The sequence below is a fragment of the Pyrgilauda ruficollis genome, unplaced genomic scaffold (assembly GCF_017590135.1).
Source record: "Pyrgilauda ruficollis isolate IOZ18807 unplaced genomic scaffold, ASM1759013v1 scaffold24, whole genome shotgun sequence".
Taxonomy (NCBI): domain Eukaryota; kingdom Metazoa; phylum Chordata; class Aves; order Passeriformes; family Passeridae; genus Pyrgilauda; species Pyrgilauda ruficollis.
Genome location: NW_024523648.1, coordinates 16,369,796 through 16,394,322, shown reverse-complemented (window position 1 = coordinate 16,394,322; position 24,527 = coordinate 16,369,796). Strand labels below are relative to the sequence as shown.

The following is a 24,527-nucleotide window of genomic DNA, read 5'->3' as shown; positions in this document are numbered from 1 at the left end:
AAGATTTACGCATGTATATCCATAAAAGAAACACCCAGTTCTTTGGCCTTCATCCTTCAGGCGCCTGCCACTTTTGCAGTATTAAACTTCTCCGCTATCAGCTGTAATTAATCTTTAAAAAGTCAGCTCGATGTTTCTGTCTTTGTACAGGTTAAATCAAAAGTGGAAATTTCTAGGAAATATAAAGAAAATTATTGTCTCTTACACATTGTTTTTGGAACCAGCAGTTAATTTGGTGTATATATATGTACACAATTGGAAGAAAAGAGATGATAAATTGGAGGAACTTCAAAAGAAACTCCTGAAAATCTGGGTTATTTTAATTTAATTTTCTTTCTCTAAAGAGACAATAATGTAAATAAAACAATAAAAAGCAATTTTGTGTGTCTTCTGCATCTCAGCCCATTCACACTGCTGTGTTCATACTGGGTACAGGAAAGGAATAGATAATAAGTTTTGCTTGGGGAGAAGCACATTTAAATTTCCAGCATGAGCTGGTTTTCTATCTGTAACCAGTAAATTCATCAGCTGAATTTCACCAAAAAAAATTAATTTAAGCCTTATTGTAAAACTTAACTTTTTTTTTTTTCCCTTTTTAACACATATTTAATGTTGTTTTCATAGGTAGAGCAAAATCGAGTGAAACTTCTGAATGACAAGGCAGTTGCCAAATCACAGCTTCAAAAGAAATTAGGACAACTTCTGTACCTCACTAATCTGGAGAAAGTAAGATTAATGGTTCCTTGATCTTTACCTAAGTGCTATGTTTACCTGTGGAAGGGAAGAAACCTACCATTATTTTTATTTAAAGCTTCCATCTTAAATCATATTTTATGTGAAGATTCATTATATTTTGAAATTTGGTGTGCTGTTGTGCTGTTCTTTGTGTCACTGTGTGCTCATAAAATTATTTATTGCAATATATATTTTAGTTACTTGTTTAATTACATGCTTATTAAACTATGAACTGGTTTTAGATGTGTAGGGTTTTCATTAAAACTAACTGGGCCATGTTTAGTAGAAGCCTTATAAAATTATGTATGTCTCTGCATACCTTTGGTATTTTACTAAGAGCTTACCTGAAACAGGATAGTCACATCTGGAGTTAAAGTGAGTGTTAAAAAAAATAGCAAAACAGACAATCTGCATTTATTATATGTTATTTTAATCATAGTGTTTGAGTAAGTGTATTTATGTTAAAGTAAGCATAGTTAAGCAAAATTTAAGTGGTTTTGCAACAATGTGAAGCTGATAGAAAATATGTGGAGGTTCTTGTTTGAAGCTTGTATTTTACCATGATTTTTCAGAGCTGGTGTAGAGCTACAGATGCCATCAGAAGGACTGCAGAATGAAAAGTGCTCCTTTGTGCTCCTTTTGCTTACCATAAGTTACATATTTTTTAACTCCTCAAGATGGACTTGAGTACATGGATATGTTTTTAATTTAATCAGACAGTGTTTTGGTTTGATTTGGTTTCTTTTAAAGGCTTCATTATTTACTTTTTCTAGAAGCTTGTTTTAAATATAGAATAACAAAACACTAAGCTTATTTTTTTTTTTCTAATTGATAGTCTCAGGACAAAACTACTGGAGGAGTTAACCCAGAACCATGTCCAATCTGTGCACGTCAACTGGGAAGACAGGTAAGATACTTATTCAGCAGGTTTTACTTTTAGAACATCTTTAGCTGGAGCTGAGCCAGTTGTGTGTCAAATTGTCAGGATCTGTTTTTAAATGAATGTTGTATTGAAAAACAGGGCTGTTTCTGTAATGTACCAACCAGCCTCTCCCCTGAAGTAACATCTTTCGCAGGTGCAAGCACCTCTACTTCTTTTAGCTTTTGACATCTGCTTAAGTGTTACAAAAATGTGAGTTCATGATTGTTTTATAAATCTGAAGTTATACTTCTGACAGAAAGATTTATTTCCCAATTATTAGCTAACAGAAAGAGGAAGTAGGTAAACTTCTATTGTATATATTTTACTGTAATTGTTCTTATTGATAGTATTTTTTTCTTCTAAAGAAAAAGATATTACATATTCAAACAGTAGCAAAATCCAATAGAATAAATACTGGCAATGTGGATTTCTTTCCCTGCTGAAGTGCAGGAGTTGAAATTCAAGTGAGACTTAATCTACATCATAAAGTACAAAGCCATAGTTTAAACTTGACTTACCATGCATTAGGGAAAAACATAAAAGGACTCATTATGGTAAAACTAAATTGTCTCTTTCTTTTAGGGTAGCTGTTTTAAGGAGGCTTAGCTTCTCTTTGCATTATAGACATGTGTAAGCATGAACTGCTTCCTGCCATGTTTCCAAAAATCTCCTCTGTGCTCTTATTCCAAGGGTAATACAGGTTTTTACAGAGAACAACTGTTAGTCTTGTTAACTGCCATTATTCTTTATCTCAGAGATGGAAAAGCTCACTGAAAAGGAAAATAATCTCTTAACTTTATTTTTTCTTAACAGCAAGACTGCTTCTTTAGATGATAGCAGTTTTCATTCTATGAAAAGATGAAAGTACTTCTCATTCTAATTATTTTCAGTTGCAAAAAACCTTGCAAAGTCTAAAAGACCTGCTTGATAATCAGTGGTTTAGTCAATCTCTTTGCTACTTGGTCCCGTGAAAACTTCTAGTTTTCCCTCTTGGAATGGCCTAAAGAACAGGCTAGTACAGCAAAAGATACTATTTTGAATTTCAAAACTAGTGGTCTACAAATTGCTTCTCTATTATGGAACGTTCCAGCTGACTTGTAGATGCTCTAGGCTCACAAGGAGAGAACAGTTTCTGCAATACAATCTTGTTTCACATACATTCTGTCAGAGATTAAGAGATTAAGACACTGTATAAAATCTTTCTTCTAAAGGCCAAATATGCCGTCTTGGACTTACCAATAGGGAAAAATTAAAGCATTTTTTCTATCACTCATTAAATATGACCAATCTAATATGAATGCACAGATAAAGAATTGTAGAGAAGGCAAATCAAAACATTTTTGTAATTTTTAAAAAGTATGTAAATACTTGATCTGTGTTTACATAGAAGTCATTAAGAATCATCTTTCATAGAAATGGAAGATTGTAATGTCGTTCCTGAAGTTCAAAACTGAGAAAATGCAAAAACCGAACAATAAATTCAGAGACTTCCTTTAGATCATGAATGTCTCTATGCTGGAAAACTTTAAAATTCAGGCTTTTTAGCAGCTGGAGTGCAACAATTGTAAAATTCTTCTTTAATCTGATGAATATCATGAAAATAATGTAATTTCTCTATGAAAATGTAATTTATCATAGATTAGTACACTGTTTTTCTTTTGCACTGGCCCAAAACTGAAACTGTGTTGTGTTTGGGTTTTATTGTTTCCTGCACAGTGGGCAGTGCTGACGTGTGGACACTGTTTTTGTAATGAGTGCATAGCAATCATCATCCAGCAGTACAGCGTCGGCACCCGCCGGAGCTCAATTAAATGTGCCATTTGCAGGCAGACAACATCTCATAAAGAAATATCTTATGTCTTCACTGCAGAAGCTGCAAATCAGGAGGATGATATTCCTGTAAAGGTGAGTTGTTTGCAGGAGCTCTGTGGCCCAAACTTTCAGCGGCGCATATTTGTTGTGTTTTGTAGCGTACTGCATTTAGGCAGACAAGTGTACTGTATAGTTTTACAAATAGTTTGTCCTAATGACAAAACCTCTAGACACAAACATGTAGGAATTCAGTCCTGATTGCACTGTTGTATCTGCTTTTTTTACTAAAGGAGAGTTTTCATTGGATTAAAGAGACAGCATCTCCATGAGTCTTTAGCAATAGTGACATATATGTAGTGCATAGGTACATGTTTGCACTGCATGAATGTCTTGTAGAATTGTTTTGTAGAAACCAAAAACCTGTGTTTAGTGCAGTTGTGGAAAAAATAGAGGAGTCTGGGCTAAAATGCAAAGGTAAAATACATTGATAATACTTTGGTTTAGCTGATACTGCTGTCTTTTATTAAAATATTATTATGATACAGCTGGATTAAAGTATGATTGTAGTGCTTGTCATAATTTTAATCTGATTAGTGTAGTTAAATATAAGTTTAATTTAACTAAGTTTAAAGTTAATTTAATTTAAGTAAATTAATCTGATTAGTGTAGTTAAAAATAATTAGTTGTGCTGAGAGACTTCCATGATATCTGTGCAAGTCTCCTTGAACCTTGCACAATTTCTAGGGTTGCTACCCTGTATTGAAGACAATGCTACCATATTTACAGTAGTTATTTCAACCTCCCTGGACAAATGAAATTCCATTTTATGAGTAGATGATTCCTAACTCGAATTATTAAAGTAGTTGACAGTATGTGGCACCAGGGGGAGTAAATAGGCTGTGTTTTTCAAGTGCTACTTCTTAGAACACAACTTCATGCAGGGGCATTTTGCATATTAATTCCATATACAGTTTAGAGATATCACCCTGTTTCTAACAAAATTTCAAATATGTTTCATAAATTACATTAAAAAATAACCAGAATAACCAAATTTCATAAATATGACATTGAAAGAACAAGTCATTTGCTGTCCTATGTAAAGAGTTGTAGTGTTTTCTTGAAGTATTTCTGCATCAGAAACTTTGAACAAAGCAAAAATAAACCAAAATACGAATTTTGTGTGAATTTGCTTGAGCAAAGCTCATTTTTAGTTAATGAAAAATTAAAAATTTACACTGTAGCTTCACTGTATTTACTACTTAAACAAGCAACATTGTTAAAAAATTCTACCTCATATTCCTTTAAAGGACAGTTTACAAAGAATAACAAACTCACTATGGTTTCTATAGAATACTGCTGTTAAGATCAGTATCTTTCAGAACAGATATGAAAATTGTGTGATTTATTCAGTGTTCATATTTTAATCTGATCTTCCTCAATTCCTCCAGTCTCTTAAAGTATTCACTACCTCTCTTTCTTTCTAACTCTTTATTTTACTGACACTAACCATCATAAGGTAATGCCTTAGATGCAAAAGGACTACTGTAAATGGAAGCATTTTATATTGAGAGAGACATTACTGGCATCCCTGCATGTTTTGGTTTTGTAAAGGCTTCCTGTGTCTGGTCAGTATTGTAGCGGGTGTTGCCAGCCTGTCATCTGAGACAGAAATTGTTTGTTAGAGGATAGTTTTGGGTCTGATGTTAACTGTTCCATAATTCATTTGACCTAGCCAATTTCTTTATAAATACTCATCTCAATATTTAACAAAATTACAGACTATGGTGTAGGGGTAATGAGCAGGATACCATTTTTGAAGACAGACTGAAAAACAAGAGTGTTTCTGTCATTTTCATCTCTCCATAGAGAACAAAATTGAGATCTTTGTGTGTGCTGTGAGACAAAATTTTAGTCACTTGTAAGTTCAATAAGTTCAATAATATAGTTTACATAATGTAGACAGAGGGATGAAGAACTTCACACAGTTGTCCTGTTTAAAAAATAGAGCAAAAGGATTTTGACCACTTTGAGCATTGTGCTGTTCTTTTCTGCACCACAGTTCCTCCTACTGATCTTGTACAAGTCACCTTTGTGACACCCAAGACACAGGAATCTGAAGGGTGGAAAAATCAACAGTGGCTAAAGCTGCTATCTGTTATAGGAGGGAAAAGAACCTATGATAAAGTCAAAAACAGTTTCTGAGGACATGACAATTAGAACAGATTAGCCAGGATTGTCATCACTGAATCAGATATGAATAGTATTGGAAAAGCCATAAATGATCCTGGAATTATGTAGGAAGTCCTAAAAGCTTGTCTCAGATCTCCTAACTGTAGGCGTTTATGATTGGCAGGTGGTAGCCATAGGGCTGCAAATGTGTCATCCTTTCTGACCTGCCAACATAAGCATTTCTAATTGTACATCTGACTTTGCAAACAGTCAGATGGACAGTCAGTGTCTATCAGGTGAACAGAAATGACGTGGAAGAAATCTGGTTTGTTTCTATGTCTGTGACATTGCAGGGTTGGAATCACTGTGGAGGACCCTGGGTAAAAAATGGCACTGCTTACTGCAGCCTTTGGTAAAACAGTCTGCAGAAAGTCTTTCACATGTTAGCTGCCTAATGTGTGAGTGATCAAGCAGCCCAGCATTGGTTCCCAGCTTGTGCTGAGACTGCTGACATCCTTCCCAGCCAATTCTGCACGCAGCATGACTTCAGTAAATTTGATCTGTCATTGTAGTGAGCCAACATAGTTAATTCAATGTTCAAAAGACAGGTGCAGACAGAAATAAAACAGTATTTGTCCTGCTGAATCTAGCACAGTTTGAAATGACAATGTGTGTAGTAAGAAAGTAAAAGCTTTAAAAAAGACATGAGGTAAGATTGCTGTAATAGAAAGTACATACTGAAGGAGGTGGAAAAAGAATTGCATCTCATTGTATCCTCTGGCTGACCTAAGGGGAAAGGGAAGAGCACATAAATCAAAATGGACAAGATGTAGAATAAAGTATTGGATTCATTAAGCACTGAAATACTTCTGAATGCAGAATAGAAAGATGTTTTCATTGCAGCTCACCATAATTCAAAAATTAATTATATTTACAATTTTCATACTGTTTTAAGTATAATTAATGAGCTTCATAGTACTGAACATAAGTTTGATGTTGCCAGAATGAGAAACAAAAGCAACGTAAATAGCATTCGGGTAGGTTTTTTTCTTGGACCATTTTCAAAAGATGTGAAGGTAGGGAAATTTTAATGTGCATTTGAAAGATTCACTAAAGACTGTGCCACAAAGTTAAACTGCAGGAGGCCTAATGGGCACGTTTGGTGCCACTGCACTGCTTGGGCTGTCTGTTTTGCCTCATGCAGAACTAGAGGTGTGTCTGCATGGCACTTCATTCCTCCATGTGCTGCTCATGCTGTTATACACTGATAATCCTAGTGCAGTGTGTTATAAGGGAGAGGTAAAAGTAGTTCAGTGCTACCTAACCTGCCCTTCCTCAAGACTGATCATTGTTAACTTTGTGTGAGATGTGTAAGAGACGTAATATAACATCATTTACTAAAGCAGTGAATGTGGAAGGAGTTTTTTACTATCCTGCTTTACTAATGTGCTTCTTTGACTTTTCAAAGGGAAGTCACTCCACCAAAGTGGAAGCTGTGGTCCGAACACTGAAGAAAATTCAATTTAAAGATCCAGGGGCTAAGTCCTTAGTTTTCTCAACGGTATTAATCACCATTTTCTGTCTTGTCTTTGCATGTGTGTTTGAGCTAGTTTAGCTACCAAAATGTTGAATCACTCTGTACAACCACTTGATTGTTTTGAGGATTTGTAGGGCAAGTCTTGTAACTGGAACAAGAATAATGATCATAGTCAGCAGATGTGAAAGCTTGTTTCTCTAAAGGGCAAACACTTGGATTTGTATGGAAGCAGTAGAAATTCTAGATAATTTTAAATGTGATGTCCAGATGTTTTTGATACATGGTAAAACTGGTTTTGCAATGGCTACCAATTTCTTTTCTTCAGGTTGATCTTTCTAATTACTTGTCTTACTTAGTTTTGTGAAAGATTTGGTTTCTAGCACACAATTTTTTTTTAGAATTGCAAATCCTAGCAGTTTGAAAAGCTTTTAAATCTACTCTTTGTTAGGGAAGCTAATTATTATTTTTTTAGTTGTCATTGCTGTTCGTAATGTTGAGTTACTTTTATTGTGTTGTGTGGTTTTGTTTTGTTTTTTTTTACAGTGGCAAGATGTGTTGGATATAATTTCAAAAGCTTTGTATGACAACAACATGGTTTTTTCTCAGATCAATGGAATTAGTAAATTTCAGGTACATAAAGGATATTTTTCTTAAATTATTTTCAGTGGGAAAATCATAGTTCATAGAAGTTAATCTGATCCTTTTTACTTTGCTGCTTCATTTCAGAAACTAAAAAAGCAGCAAATTTGTATGGCAGAAGTTTTGATCTCTAACTTAATCATTCTAAATTATAATCTCAAAAAGTCCCAGTTTAAAGCATTTTGAGATAAACAGTACATTCACTTTTGAGAAAGATGCATTGGCATGGAAGTTAAGGATGAGACTCATTGATCAGTATTGCAAGAAGTTCATGCCTTCCTGAGACTGTCATGTATCTGTTCTGGGTTGACAGACCTGCAAAGATTGTCGATCTGGAGCCTGTATAAACTGCCACAATTTGTTGAAAATATAGTCTTGTCCCCCACACACGACATTGAGGAATTTTGTCACACTGCTGTGATGTTTGCCTTTTAGGAAAACCTGTCTGCATTTAAATACGATCCCAACATCAATATTTTGCTGCTGCCTCTTCACACTGGTTCCAATGGACTAAACATCATCGAAGCAACTCATGTTCTGCTCGTGGAGCCCATTCTGAATCCAGCACATGAGCTACAGGCTATTGGCAGAGTACATCGTATTGGCCAAACAAAGTAAGATTTACATTTGTGTTCAATGGTTTAGATATGGTCCAGAGTAGATCTGAAAAAACCTTGTTCAGCTGCTGGCCTATTTTATGCGTGCCACTGATGCCTTAGTTTTTAACTTTGGACTTCTGCTTGCAAAAATATCCAGAAATGTCTTGGCTTTGCAGGTCCAAGAAACTCATAATTTGTCGTATATGGCTACATTCAGGCATGGCCTTTATGAGTTTCCTTGAGAGGCTCTTTCTAATTGGGTCATTCTTAGCTCCAGATTGCATAAATTGTTAGGGGTTTTTTCTTTCCTTCTTTTGGGACATTTTTTTGTTGGGTTTTTTTTGCAAAAAGAAAGTTATAGCACACTCTCATTAGAATTGATAAGTTTTTAAATCACAGTTCTGCCCTCACCCTGTCTTTTTGAAGAAATTAATGGGTTTGCATGTCTCTTGTTTGTTTCACTGTTGTTACTCTGACACAGGTAGTACTGAACACTTGAAAAAGGTTTGAGAAAGTTTGTCCTCAACATATGAGATGTACGTGTTTTTTCTAAGGTCTTGTGACTTTATTAAAAAAAAAGTTTAAAGCCCAGTACATGAAGAAGAAAAATAGCTGCAGTCAATTCTGGAATAAAAATACTGTAGAATAATAGTGGGGATTGTGTTCTGGAAATGAAAGCAAAGAGAGAGGAGGACATGAAGGAGCATGTATGTGTAAGAATGTTTATGAACAAGTGGATATTTGTGTGTGTTGGTAAAGATTTTGAATTAACTGTGAGGGCATAGGAAAGACTGATTGCAACAGCCCACACTGCAATTCTACATGATGCTGGCACGAAAGGTGCAGCAAAAACCTTGCAATAAAACCACCAAGAATACATAGTACTTTTTAAGAATTAAGATTTCAGCTAGGCATATTTTTTAAAAGGGCTGTGTTCCAAGTACACTTAGCATTAGGGAATACTCTTGTTTAGTGTCACTGGTGCAACTATTACCAGTTCAGTTCTTATTTACTTCTCTTTTTTAGGGGTAGACCTTTGCCTGTGAATCCGAAAGCATTCCCCCTGCACTCTTCTGTGAAATGTTACCTGCCAAAGTTTCAACCTAAGACCTAAAAACCATCTAAGCATTTTCAAGGGTTCTTACCTTGAAAAATGTTTATACTGGGGAGCATGGGGTGCTTTTTCATTTTTATCTTTGGATCTGACTTTTGTCCATTTCACTTTCTGGTGCCTGTCACTTTTCTAAATTACTGCTTTCTTTTTTTTAATTTTATTTCATAAATGGAATTTTCATTTTGTGGTATGTTTATTGACATTTTGGGTTTTATATTTTACCAGTGTTTACTAACTACAGTTACTGACTTCTTTAAAAAAATTGTTATATTTTGCTGTCTTCAAAAATCATACTATTAAAACTCCGGGAGTTAGGTTTAATTTTCCATCACATTGAGCTCTTGTCTCTTGGAATAATTTGTGACAATGAATTATGAACATTGTATATAACCAGTGGGCAAAACTCTTTTTTCTTTGGGCTCTGGAGGAATGTTTCTAGTAAGGACACAGAAAGCAGAACTTTGCCCTGTATCTACGTTAGGATTTTAGCTAATGCAGCTTACATTCATTTAGTGTATGATCAGTAAAGTGAGTGTGTTTACAGGGAAGCACTAAGCTCTCTGAAGTGTCAATGGAAGTTGCCAATCACTTCTGACATTTATTTCTTAAAAACCAGAGGCATATTTTCAACACTTTTAATAGAATTAATATGAGATAAAATATGGTTATAAACTTTGGCAGTAAAAGTACAACTTCTGCTCACTTATGGTGGCATGTTCTTTTTTTAAACACATTCAGATCTACGATTGTTCATAGGTTCCTGATAAAAGCAACAATAGAGGAGAGAATGCAGACTATGCTGAAAACTGTAGATAGAAGGTATGTGTTGAATTTTTTTTAAATGTCATTATTGCACTGAAAATGGAAAGGTGGTTCTCCACCATACTTCTCTTGTGGTTAGGAATGTATATCTTATGTATAACCTTCAACTGTTCTTCAAACTGTTTTGATTGGCAAAACAGTTTTAAGACTTCAAAAGTTTTAACCTGGTTCCAGTAATGTGCAGCTTAAGGTATTTTAATTCTCTGGAAAATATTTTGGCTATGTTTTGTGCATTTTACTTCATAAAAGCCCAAGTAATGATTTATGTATTATGTTATGATTTATCTTTTCAGTTTACCTATTTTCATTGGTATAAAAACATTGCAATTGATGGAGTAGCACTAAGCCTGCCACTAGAGCAACAATGTGTTATAAACTCTTAACATAGGACATGGGTTCTTTCTTTTGTTATTTTTTTAATCCTACAAACCTCATCCAATGGTGCTGTGTCAACAGCTTGGTTTTGCAGTCCATGCAAGCACTGCCCAGATGCTAAGTCATATGTGAGGCTGGTGTGCAGACACAGAAAGCAGCTCTCACTGTGGTTTATCTTTCCAAAATCTATAAGCAGTGATGGATTGGAGCAGGACCAAAAATGCTATTTACATTCCTTATGCAGACAGTGTAAGAGGTTTGTACCTTTTAACCAGATGGTATACACATGACAAATCTAGGAGGAGGCCTTTGTTTAAGGAAATTTTCCTTTTTACAGATCATTAAACTAAAAATTACATGCACATCTTTGGCTGTAGTTATGAAAGATTTCAGTTTTAGCTCTTCAAGAATGATTTATTCTCCTTATCTGTGAAGTAGCACTACTTTTGCACATAAAATTCAGATAAGTGTACAGTGGTTGAATGATCCCATGAGGGCTAATGTTTTGAAAGTAATATTAAACCTTATGCTTGGCAGCTCAAGCAAATCCCTTAAATGTTTAGAGGTCAAAGTGCATTATCCCATGTTCTGCTGCCTTTGCAGTGTTTGGTGTTGACCACGTTTGGGGACAGTAGATGGACTCTTTATCTTACTTAGAATGTGCAGGCGCAGTAGCTGATGAGTGTATGCGTTTCCTGGACAGAAGGTGTGCTTTCCTGCTGAGCTTCAAAGCTGAGCAGGTATTGACTCTGAACTGTGTGCTCTGTCTTCAGTGCACACAGCTCATTTCTTACACTGATTCTTTCTCTGATGCCCACGTGCAATTTTTTCCCACAGCCACACGAGCTCTTCCATGAAACAGTCAGAAGCCTCAGTGTTGACAGTGGCAGATTTGGCTGACCTTTTTACAGAGGAAACTGAAGAACTTGAGTAAAAACATTGGTTTGACCTAATGAAATTGGAAAGTACCTGACCCAGTAAGCACCAGGATAAAATCCATTTGATCTGTCATTCCTGTAGGCATCATCTAACACTTGTCTGTAAGACAGCAATCGGAAATTGAGAAGTCTTAATTTTTACTGATTTATTCTTTGGTGATGTTCATAGCAGCACACACTTCTGATGGCACTGGATAAAAGTTGCACTTTGCACATTATACAAAAACATGAATTTTTTTTTCCCCAAAGAGAATTTGAGCTGGATGCTGAAACCGAGATCTTGGACCTCTGGTTGAGAGGATTTTTACCATCAGGCTTGATTGGCTATTAGCTCAGTCTGAGAACAAAACTTGTGTGGGTGGTTGGGTGGGAAAGGGAAGCAGAAAAATACAAATCTAATTTTTTTTATTGTACAAAGAGTTGTTAGAAAGAATGACTGTAAATTAATATTCTTCTAGAAAAGGCTTGTTAGATTTAATGCAGAGTTATTAAGTGTCTTATTGTTAACACTTCAAATTACAAATGTTTACTAATAGTTTGGATATTTGTATTAGGCCTTTAGATATTCATAAAGACTTTTGACAGTTAAATATTTCATTGTTAATGCTTACGGCAAAAATATGATAATTAAATTATGCTTTTTGTATGTGTGTTGGTCTGGTGATCAGTTAAAGACTTGAACTTGCTGTACATTTTTTTCACTTGAAGCTGTGACTAAGTTAGTGCTCTGTTTGAAAAAACAAGAAAAGCATTTGCTACAGAATTTTCAAAAGGTTACACTGCTGATCACTTCATAATTATTTGGTGTTTCTGTGCATTGTCTCACCCTGATCTTTTTTCTAGTTCTTCCCCTTAAAGATTCAGCAATTTAAATATACAAAATACATGAAATTATGGTAGGCAGGCTAGTTATTAGGTGCCTGGTCTAAGTTAGAGAAAGTATGGAGAAAAATGGAACTTTTGTGAAGCTTCATCTTTAGATATGCAAGAACACTCTACCCCATCTTTGTTGACAGTAGATAGTTTGCAAAAGAAATCTAGGCTAACTTTCAGACTGCTGAAGGTAGGCACGATAAATTTTAAAACCTTTTGGCATTGCGTATGGATGTGCATTTACATAATATTAATTTTTGAAGGTGTTACAGAAGCCAGCTTATTAGCACAGCTGGTGTTAAACACAATTTTGTGTTTAGCGAGTGGGCAAATGTCTATGCATAAGCAACAGGCTACTTCTCTCAGTTTGCAGCAAGAGAAATGGAATAGATGGTAAGGGCTTTAGATAAGATTGATCAAGCAGTTTACACAGAAACTGTGACATCTCCATCCTTGAACATACCGGGAACTCAGATAACCCTAAGCAACCTGATCCACCTTCGAAGTTGGTCCTGCTATGTGTGGTGTGTTGGACCAGATGACCTCCATGGATCCCTTCCAGCCTAAATTATTTTACAGTGTACTGGAGATCATGCTGAACAGACAGTCCAGGAACTCTGAGGACAGCAACATTCCAATTTCCTCATCAGCTTCAGATAATTTTGGTATTATATGACACAATGTGACTGCACAAGAAGCTGCTACTCTGAGAAATTATGTATCTGTGCTACAAACTGTGGAAGCACATAGTGTTTACATTCATAGCTCCCATTTTAATTAACTAGACGTGGGAAGAATAGTTGGCAATGAATGTGAAGACAGAAAGGCAAACTGAAAAATGTAAGTTATGAGAGGTTTCCAAACCTCTGCATGTTTTTGGCTTGATGCCTTTTTCGGGCTTACCTAGAAACAGAGGCCAGACAAAGTTAAAAGGATGAAAGGGGATATATTTAATGAAGGGCCTTCAGGTACATTAAGGGCAGACAAAGCCTCCCCAAGGCTGGGGGTGATGGTCACGAGTTTTCCAGACAGATATAAGTTTGGTCTACTTGCAAATCAGGGGGTTAATGCTCCTGTTACAGCTTCAGGTAATGAAGTCACCTTCCCCCAGTCCACACACCCCCAATTCACTTTTCTTTATATTTTTCGGGGCTTGAGGCTGTAGGGTGTCCTTGAGTTTTAGGCCTAGAGGAGCTGTTTTGTCTGACCAAAATGTGAAGACAGTAGTTAACAGTTTATATGGAGTTTGGAGTTGTGCACTAATGCAGTACAGGATTTGAAAAATAGGAAGGCTCAAATCTTAAAGCATCAGGTTCATTTATATAAATATGATGCTTTCATTGATTATTTATAAATATGTGGCTTTTGAACTCCTAACCAAAAGCACAGCTTCTTATCAGGCACTGCATGAGTCTGTAGTCCTGGCTTACCTTGTTTCATGCTCATATAACAGCATAGAATGCCAGAAAATCTGTTTCTAGGTGCTCTCCTGACTGCCCTGGAGCAACAGCACCTAGAGCTCTGGATACATTACATTAAAATGTGCCATGAGTCGTGTTAAAGCACCTCTTGAAATTGGAGGGTTGAACCATTAGAGTATAATAGTCAGTGTCAGTAGTAAAATGAATTCTTCAAGTTTTACATAATACAAAACACAGAGACCAAATTTAATGCATTTTTTCTTTTTTTTTTTTTTTTTTTTGCAATATTTAGTATTTTTGATAAAGGTTTTTCTTTCAGACATCTTAAGAGACTTTTCATGAAATAATTTTTTTTTCTTTTTTTTTTTTCTGCTAAGGGTGTAGCTTGTACATCTGCAGTGCTTTTCTCTTATCAAAGCACAATAAGCTTGTTTTCATGGTACTGTCATGGTTTTGCTCTCTATCAAAACACGTTTGAAAGACAGTATCTTAGCTGAGAACAAAGTCTGCCCTATCCTAAGACTTCCAGTATACTCATAGAAATGGGATTTTCCACAGAAGACAGAAACCCATAAATACTGACTGCAGTGTTTGCATAACATTTGTGTGGACCTACCAGAGGCATGTACCAGATTCTCGTGTGTTCTCCTGCTAAAACATGTAAATGTGATCCAGGTTAACAGTATTCATTACCTGGTGAAGTCAGTCCCTTGAAAAATGAGGCTTCACCTGTTTCCAAACCTCAGTGCTGATTTTTAATCTTTTTCATTTCCATAACAAAGAATGTTAAGGGTTTTTTTAATTGTAGTTGGTGAGGATTTTGGGACAGGTTTTCTCACTGTATATAAAGTTATATATTGTATAACAGAGCTGTTATTTTGGTATCTGTAAAAGCTTGATGCAAATAGTGAACTTCCTTGAACCACACGATATGATCATCTTGGAAACTGAGGTGTTAAACTTGTGTTGTTAAATTGAGCTCTTTGAATGTCACTGTGGATCTTTAAGAGAATTTTTAATTTAAGATTCCCCCTTGCTCTCCAAATCAGCCTGTGCCAGGAATAGGTTTACATCTTAACCTGTTGGGTAACTTTTTAACATCCTAATGAAATCCAGGATAAATGGCAGTTTTCATTGTAGTGTATTTCAGGTCAGGTACCACAGAAGAATATTTACCTCAGTCTTCTCTTGCATATTCAAGTTTCATATTTAGAAGTGGACAAAGTTGATGATGCTTTTTGTGAGACAGGCTGTCCAAACCACGTCTGCCAGTGTGTGCAGATGTATTAGAATTATCTGTGATTCTAATTATCTGGGATTCTACAGAGATAAAAAATAATTGTGTCTGGTTAAACCCATAATTAGACATAAATCCTCTTGTAAAATTCTGTCTGGACTCTAGCTGGGGATCAGCTAACAGCTCTCTGACACAAACAGTGCTGTCCTCTTTCCATCCGTTTTTGCAGTCCTTATGACTACATTACCTCTTTCAGGAGTCACAGATTTATTTGTTCAGTTGAAACTGTGCTTCAGTTAATTTGGAGGGAAAAAGGTCTGTATTGTATTGGTCAATCTGGCATTGACTGGTGTAAGAAAAAAATTAACCTTGAAATTTATTGCTCTCCCAAGGTAAGCAATCAGATGAGATCAGATTTCTAGGAAGACCTAGAAATCTAAGGGTTTGTCCAGCTGTAAATAAAGCCTGTTTCTGAAGCATAATCTAAAGACTTACTGCTTAAAATCTGTATGTTGTGCTTTTCTCTAGACTGAAAGGCGATCTTCAAAGCCACTGTGCCTGTGCTTTTTTTCTTCCTTTTTTGGTTGCCTGAAACAAGTGAGATCTTTACAAGATTATATGTTATAAATGTAGATTAAATTGATTTCATAATGGAGAAAAAAATAAGGTCCAAGACATCTGTCTCTCCCTCTGCCTGTATTTTTCTCTTTTACTGTGTTGGTCATCTCATCCCACCCTCCACCCACCCCCAGCTTGCTCATATTTACAAAGAATGTATGTGTTTGGTCAGTGGAAGTAGAGTAAAAGAGTTACAATCCATAAAATGGCTACAGTAAAACTAGCTTACTGTATCACAGAAAAAGTATCTGAGGTAAAGAGAATTGTAGCCTGCAGGCACACAGTTTGTGCTGATTGGGAGTGGGGCTGCAGCCCAGCCTCATCCCCAATGGGCCACAGCTGTGGGAAGCAGGTGAGCAGCACTGAAGGCAATGAGACCTGGAGTGCCCAGGGGCACTGAGCAACCACCAGCGGGAACAGAGGGCACACAGGTGCAATGCATTAATGATGGGGGTATCAAAGGTTGGGCTAAACAACAAGAAGGGTCACTGCTTGCAGCCTTGTGAGGTGATGTGGTGTTACTCTGTAAGAGCAGGTGCTTGAAGCCTTCTGAAGTGGTAAGGTGTTGCTCTGTATGGGTTGAAGCTTTCTGAAATTGTATGATGATGATGATGATATTCTGTGTATGGTGACCATCTCAGCTGTAACATGTGCTGTGGCATATGCTGCAACAGTGGCCTGGTATAAATTCTTTCTTGTACTGATAATATTTTAGTTTTCTCATGTTCTTCACCACTGTAGAATCAGATACTGAATTTCAGTCTGTTAACTTTTGTATATCTGGTTGTATATTGTACAGCTGACACACAAAAAGGACCCCAGTATTCGACTTACTGAGTAAGAAATGAGGCTTGCAAGTTTTTACTTGCCAAGTCTATAGCTTTGGAATTCATAAAGTGCACCTGAACCACTGTCACAAATCACAGTGTATCCACTGACTTCTCTTCTTTAGAGAAGGAGGAAGGAATAGATAACTACTGATTCATAGTAGTATTGGATTCAAGTTCCAAGTAGGCACTCTGTATTCTACAGTCATACACGGTGTAAAGAGGACAGGTAGTTGAAACTGTAGCTTTCAAATGTTGGTAATTCAGTCACCTGGCATAGATGACATAGAGTTTCTAAGTACTAGAATAATTCTTAGACAATTGGATTGTGACATACCTGTAAACCTCCGCTTTGGCTTTCTTCTGTGTACAAGATACCAGCCTTGCAGGGCTCACTTCCAAGTTCCTTTGTTTTGTGTATTTATAGAGCTTACACAAGCAAGTGCCCAGCCCCATTCATTGAACTGGACACAAACCAAATTTTATCAGTTGAGGAACAGGTGTCATTGTTTCCATTGTATAACATCTCTTGGTTTGATAGTAACCTTCACATTGGGCAGAAACTACCTTTCCAAATGCTACCAAGTGTAAGGTCTGACTGCTTATAGGGTGTCTCAAAATGTAAATTGTTGGTGTAGGCTGGCTTAGATCGTTGTGGGGAGTTTAATGCTGCTTTTCTTTCTATCCTGTGGGAGCAAGTGAGCTAATGGGATTCATATTATGTTGTTATGAATTGTCATTTCTTTATGCTAACAGATGATCTTCATTTGTCAGACTTTCTCTTGACTATGTCATTTGTTTAAGGAAGAAAATCTAGAATGCCTTTCTTGTTACCTTGATGAAATTTTGGCTTGTCACTCTTGGAGCCTCCCGAGATGGAGGCTCACAAGTATGAGAACAGTGACTTTGCATTTGTGAATGCTGAAATTGTAAGGGACTGCCTGTATTGGCTGAGTGTTCTCAAGTTCATGGAGCCTGATGGGGTTCATCCCAGCATTCTGAAGAAGCTGGTGTATGATATGGAAGAACCCCTCTTGATCACCTACCAAAGGTCTGGGAAGGTCCCTGCTGACTGGAAGCTAACTAATGTTCTTCCAGTTTACAAGAACAACATGAGGGAAGACCCAGGAAACTACAGACTTCTAGCCTAACCTCAATTATATTTATTATACCTAGTAGTATTGAAATGTGTTGCTTCTCTTCTAGCCTTCTACAAAATCTTACTGCATTAACATAGGAGTTGTGTACATGATTATACCAAATAACTGCTGCCCCCATTGTTAGATCTTGTAAGCAGATCTGGTTAAAAGACATTCTGTCCGACAATTCCTGTTACAGAGATAGAAAGCCCAGAGCACTTCACCAGCAGCCAGAAAGGAGATGGAGGGGATATCTCAGACCATGTGATCCATTCATAGCTACTGCTGTTGTACATGCTGCAGTGGAGGTGGAATCTGTACTGGATGGAGTTGGAGGAGATGGGAAGAGGTTGGGGGGGACAAATGAGGAATAGTTGTAAAATGTTCCTCTGAGTGCCCTTCTGCTGATTTTTCTGTGGGAGGAATGAGTCACTGATACGAGCAATGAATAAACAAAGGGTGAAAGATTTCAAGTAGAGCCTATTCATTGGAGCTAAATGTTCATCTAAATGCAGTGGCACATTTTTGTGTTCCAGATTTGAGATATTAGTCACTTTCAGTAAGAAAGTTTTTGGGCTGTGAACACACAGGGCTTTGCAGTGCTTGAACAAATGGGAATATTGAAAAGTTTTAGCCCCTGGGATACATGTTTTAATGTGCACCTAAGTCAGAAGATTCCCTAGTCAAACGTTTGCTGTGGATTTGTGAAGGATAGTGGTTCAAACTTGTAATATATACTTTTATAGATTAACCTCCCTGAACCAAACAGGCAAATTTTGCTTAATAGAGGCAAGGTGATTAATCACTTCTGCTGTAAATTAACAAGTGTCTCTGAAGGGGCAAGACAGTGAACTTTGTAATTCCCACTTGGGAAATTCTGCACCTTGAGAATGTTTGCGGTGGGCATGAAAGGCAGTAAGCCCAGCCCAGTCCTCTTGTGCAGTGTTGTGAAATCTTGCCAAAGGTTTGAGCCAGCTGTGTCAAATGAGGGACATGCCATGGATATTTCTGGGGAATCTCTCCTTTTGTGTACTGCAATCTTCAAACATCTTGTAAGCATAGATTTCCTCTAAAGTTTCTAGAATTCTTAACATATGCTTCCTTCATCAACACAAGTGGGCGTGAAAGGCAGTAAGCCCAGCGCAGTCCTCTTGTGCAGGGAAATGAGTGTTGAGAAATCTTGCCAAAGGTTTGAGCCAGCTGTGTCAAATGAGGGACATGCCATGGATATTTCTGGGGAATCTCTCCTTTTGTGTACTGCAATCTTCAAACATCTTGTAAGCATAAATTTCCTCTAAAGTTTCTAGAATTCTTAACATATGCTTTCTTCATCAACACTCTACCACTGTTCAATAGGGCTTCTCTTTTTGCCCTGTGGAGCGTGTATTTCTTTTCTGTTACTTGTTCTTAACAAAGGTGAGTGACCCTGAATCAATTTACAGCTCTTATTAAAAGCCTCTAGAATAGAATTAGAGGACACGAAACACCAAAGTGAATGAGGTGAGGGAGGTTTTACTTCTGCTTACTTAGAGCTGCTGCTGCTGTAACACAGAGGACAAATGTGAGAGTGGGGGAATGATAGAGAGGGGTCTACAGCCCTGTCCTGGGGGATTTGATTCTAAAATAGAGAGGAAGGGTTTTCTGAGGAGTGTTAAAGTTTCCACTTGCTCCACACTTCAGGAAACCTGTTGTTGGGCACAGGACACCTTTCGGCCATTTCTTGGGGTCCTTGATTCTATGGAGAGGTTTTGAAATCCAAAGTCACAACCCTGGAATTAAATGTATAATTGCACACATTTTGATAGAAAATGTTTTCTTTTATATAACTGCATATTAACAGATATTTTGCCAGAAATTTGCAAGCAATTTCTTGTCCTGTAATTTAATTGTTCAAGTAACAGAACACTGAAACTAATCAGCTTTTGCAGCAGCAAGTTAGTGACTTTCAGAAACCAACCCACAGGAGAGAAGAACAGTGTTCAGTCATGTTCCAAAACTGAAATTCCTGGATGATAAACCAAGAAAAGAGTATTTTGATTACCTCTGTGTTTTTTTCTGCTTTATATAGCTATTGTAATTTCAATGAAATAATTTATTTAGAAAGTAGCAAAGCTAAATTTTTATTTGAAAATTAGCAGGTATGGATAAATGTACAACCTTGTGTTCTCTTGGTCTCTGAGTAAGTTAACATTCCCGTCAATAGCCTTTCTTTTGCATTCAGAGTTTGCTCTCAAAATTACATCATAGTGTCTCTTGAGCTTTGCAGCTATTTCAAAGCCTTTGTGAACACAAATTTTTGTCTTAAATTAACCTGCTACTGAAATAATACTGACTGGAGTAAAATTCATTACCTTTTTTTTCCATCTTCTTGGTTTGTGGAAGAATAGCTGGTGCCCCTTCTGAGAGACAGCGCTTAATCCTGTTCCTCAGTGTGTAACTGAATTGTCTGCTAGATGTTACCTGTTAAATAGTATCAATTAATGGGAATGCTCTGAAAATATGTAAATAATTGTTATTCAAAACTGCAATTACAATATATGTAGAAGCACGGGGGTCCAATCCAATGTGGTTGGTTGAAGCCAGCTCCAAAACTGCTGACTTCTGGAAACAGCTCACTCTTCCCTACAGCAGTTCTTCATTACAGTCTCCTGCTCCATGGAGACCAAGCCTGTGACTTCTCCTCGATAAAGTTATCTGTTGGATCAGTTGTATCATATTTTCCTTCCTAGAACTGTAAATCAGTCCTGGTCAATCCCAATATATACAAACTATTTTTAAGAGAGTGGTATAATTAGGAGACCTCTTTGGCCCTTTGGTATATTGCAGTTTATATGTTACTGTTTATAATTCCTTTTAAGATTTTTTCAAAATTTAATAAAATATTTAAAAATGTGCACTTATATCTATATATACCTAGATAGAACCTAAAGAATAAAGAAAATAGCTGATACATTTCATAAAACCAAACTTCTTGACAAAGCATGAGAAATTATATTGAAAAAGGTATCTTAACTGAGTTTTAAGACAGCGCTGCAGCAGGGCCTTATTTTTCCTGGCACTGCACAAGTGGGATATAATCTAAAGTACAAATCACAATAGGAGTGGAGTTAAATGGTCTGTGGAGCAGTTATACAGGGAGGGACAACCTGCCAGCACACTGCACAGAAGCTGCAAAGGACGTGAGGGTGGGGAAGGGACTTGCCCAAAGCCAGGTGGCAGCGGAGTGGAGATGGAGCCGCAGCCTCCCCCATTCCAGGGGGGAGCAGGCTCGCCCACCAGGGCCAGGGGCAGCCAGCGCTGGCACGGTGCTGGTCCCAGGCTGCCTGCGTGCCCAGGGCTGCTGGCACGCTGGTGTTGGAGCCATTCAGCACAAGCTGTCGCGCACGATGCCTGCTGGCACACAACAGGATCCTGTTCCTGCTCTTGCTGTGGTATTTATTGTCTATTGATGCAGCTCCACAGAGGCTCTTGTGAATTGCTGGGTTCCTTGCAACACTCCCCGCTATGGAGCATTGTGTGCAGGCGGAGCAGGATTGTCTTCCATGTCCCCCACACTCAGCTGACAGCTTTAGACAGCTGTCCTGCCCTGAGCAGCCAGACAGGCTTCCTCAAGAGGTGTCAGTTCTAGCAACAATGTGGAAAAAAGTGTGACCTTGGGAAAAACATCTCTTAACAGACCAGACCATGTTATGACCTGATATGCTAAAGTACTTAGGCATAAGTAGGCAGGAGATCAGGTTTTCCTATCAAAAAGGCAGTACATCCATCAAAATCATTGCAGCCATTGATCAAGGCTTTTGTACATCTGTTACACTTTGGAACAAACAAACAGCAAGGTGTGAAGGGTGTAAGAGGAAGGCACTAAGGCTCTCTGGGGTGCAGTTGTTAAAAGATGATTGCACAGAAAGTCCACAGTGGAGTCTTGTTGATTCAGTAGCTGCTGTGGGTGAGATGCAGGCTTTTATTACAGCGTGTCATGGTGGGAGCACCTTATGGCATCATCTGTACCAGCACTCGCACTAATGATGTACACCTACACCTTGCTGGAGAGAGAGATATCCCTTTGCTCCAAATACTGTAATATGATGTACTACAGGGTCAGAAAGGAAAGGTGGGATTTCAGTGGAATCACCCTGAAAACATCCATTTCATATTGAGGTTTGGCTGGGAAGGAGTCAGCAAGCCCCTCTGGCTTTGGGCAGGAGGGGATCTGTTACCCATGGCATATGGCTGAGTCCAAATCTGGTTCCTGAATTCCTCCTGGCTGGTATTGCACAGGATGGTCCCTGTGTCAATTCCACAAGCCCCTGCAGAGAGCCCCTGTCTTAAGGAACAGTGATTACATGACTGGGACCTGTAATCCTCATCCCGGAAGGATGGGAACAGGGATGTGTGAAGTAGAACTGCAGTAAGCGAAGTGGGAGTGCATGGGTAATGCCTGGGGGGAGAAACTTTTTCTTTCTAGCACACACAATAAGAAATTATTGCTACATCTAGTTTTCCTTTTCTTAGATATCCTGAATAAGGAAGATGGTGTGTTAATAGAGCAAAAATTGTTAAGGAAAAGGGAAAATCTGGACTTCTAACAATTAAAAGCCAAACAGAAGTGACAGCTGGAGTGAAAGATCAAAAGGCAAGGTGTGCTACTGGCCATTTCCAATGAGATATTCAAACAAGTGATTCCTTGTTTCAGTATCTAGGGACATGTCTTGCTGTCAGTCAGTCCACTGTAAATCTGGAGCTTTATGGAGTTTTGTCGTGCTTGTGCCAGTGCAACTGAGAGTAAACTTTGGCTCTGGTTACATCCATCTAGAGCAAGCTGCATCTTGCCTTATCCAGAGACGAATTCCTGTTGCCTTCATAGAAGTTTTTCATGACTTGGGACATGTGGATTTGGTACAGTAATACTTAACATTGTGATGTTGCTGTAAACACTAGGATGTTTACAGAAAGGAGAGACAGATCAGACCCCTGCTAACTATTTCACAGGAGCATAGGGTTTCTTCCAAGAAAAATATTTGAGCTCTCTAGGGCAGCATCTGCTCCCAGATTTCTGTTCTGCAGGAAAACCTACATTCACGAAGATTAAAATTAGCCTCCGTGGACTCCTGGAGTCAGCTTGAGAATTTCCTGTGTCTTGCAGTTTCTAATTGCACTAATTTTTCTAAGTGTCAGTGAAACTGTAATGGGTGCTGAGCAATTGTCTCCCATCCCTTGGGGGTTCCAGCCTCAATCTACCCAGAGCCATGGTGTACATCATTTGACAATTACAGGCTCAGCCTCTGTTCCAAGAGAACAGTAAGTGAACTACTATGAAAATTGAGGATGAAGATGATGAATATTTAGAAAGGGAAAGCTGTATTTTAGATGCACTTCCCTTGTACCTGGGCCTAAATTTTTGAGACTTTCTGAGTTAGATACACCATCTGGTTACATTTCTGTTTCTCAGCTGAACTCTTCTTATATACAAATCATCCATTCAAAGCAGAAATTGATTTAGCCTTTTTTTTTCTACATCCTGCAGCTCACAAGCCACTCCAGCATGTAAAGTTAAAACAAATAGCCACTGAGACAATTTGGATGACAATTAGTACATAAAAACCATCATAAACTGCTTCATTTACAGTAAGAACTGGTCCTGAACCAGCACGAACTTTGTGTCTGCAATGTGGGAAGAGCATTTGCAGAGCTCTGTGCCAGGGGTTAGCTGGCGGTGAGAGGGAACTGCTGCTGCCGAGGTGGAAGTAACTGGTTGCAGCTCCACGTAGATTGGTCAAGTTGATGTTAAGCTGGTGACTCAGTGGTAAACAAAGAGCTGGAGCTCTCCCTGTGCAAACTCTGCAAACACAAGAAATAATCTTCCCTTCATTTTGCAAAATACCAGAGGTTGTAGAAATAATTGCAAAGGTTGGATAGAAAGTATCAGGGTTTTTTCATCCTGGCCAATATAACTTAAATGCTGCCTGGCATGATCTCCTTCTTGGGATCATAACCTCAGCCTTGAACCAGAAATACTGCTGGATTTCTGTCCCTCATTTACCAGAGGGGGAAGTTCAGTACTTCTTCCTGGTGCTGTTTTCAGCAGCTCTACCAGCATGGCTTCCCTTGGTCAGGAACTGAGCCCCAGAGGATGTCACTTTCGAGTTAATCTCCAGCTCGTGGGGCTGGAGATCATCTCTTCCTCATCACCAACTGGATTTGCTGTTACAGCAGGTGAAGCTGAATATTGCCTGTCTACTACTAATGCAATACTCAGTATTTCCTTGTTACTTTTCCCAGAGAGTTCATATCTACACTAAAGGAAGTGGAAGACACAGCTGGATCTTCCTCTGTCAGATCATTTTTCAGCTTGAGGTCTGCTCTTTCCACTGCCAACAGGAGATTACTACAGTCTTCCATGGGAGTGTCTGTGGATCACTGCTCTGGTGCTTGAGAAGGTGTTTTTCAGATCAGCTCCTCTGGCACGTAGCTGTGGTTGCTCTGCTGCCAGTGCAGCTGTAAATCAGAGTGAGCTGCGCATGGGAAAAGGGAACTTTCAGGCCTGTTGCACACTGGTGTGGAGTCCTGTCAAGCCATCATTTGGTGTCGGAGCAGACACCTCCAAAGCCTTCTGGTTCCAGCAGCCTTACTGGGCAGTTCATCAAAATTCCCTTTTCACACTGAGGGGCAGGAAAGCCTCTTTGGTACACAGTCTGTGATAAACATTCCACTCTTCCCTACCCCATCCAAAGGTGTCAGTACATCCCAGTC

General features: G+C 38.1%; 1 protein-coding gene across 6 annotated transcripts in view; it reads left to right on the top strand.

Annotated features, from left to right (window-relative positions):
• SHPRH (SNF2 histone linker PHD RING helicase) overlaps window positions 1-12,306 on the top strand; it is a 47,674-nt gene extending 35,368 nt beyond the window's left edge. For 3 of the 6 annotated variants that reach the window (XM_041469898.1, XM_041469899.1, XM_041469896.1), the window contains exons 23-30: window positions 625-726; window positions 1,571-1,642; window positions 3,374-3,562; window positions 7,107-7,199; window positions 7,719-7,805; window positions 8,250-8,428; window positions 10,266-10,346; window positions 11,562-12,306. In XM_041469898.1, the coding sequence (XP_041325832.1) occupies window positions 625-726; window positions 1,571-1,642; window positions 3,374-3,562; window positions 7,107-7,199; window positions 7,719-7,805; window positions 8,250-8,428; window positions 10,266-10,346; window positions 11,562-11,658 (900 nt within the window). In that variant the 3' untranslated portion in view covers window positions 11,659-12,306. The other 3 variants (XM_041469900.1, XM_041469902.1, XM_041469901.1) reach the window with 3 other exon arrangements.
• Window positions 12,307-24,527: the final 12,221 nt, after the last annotated feature.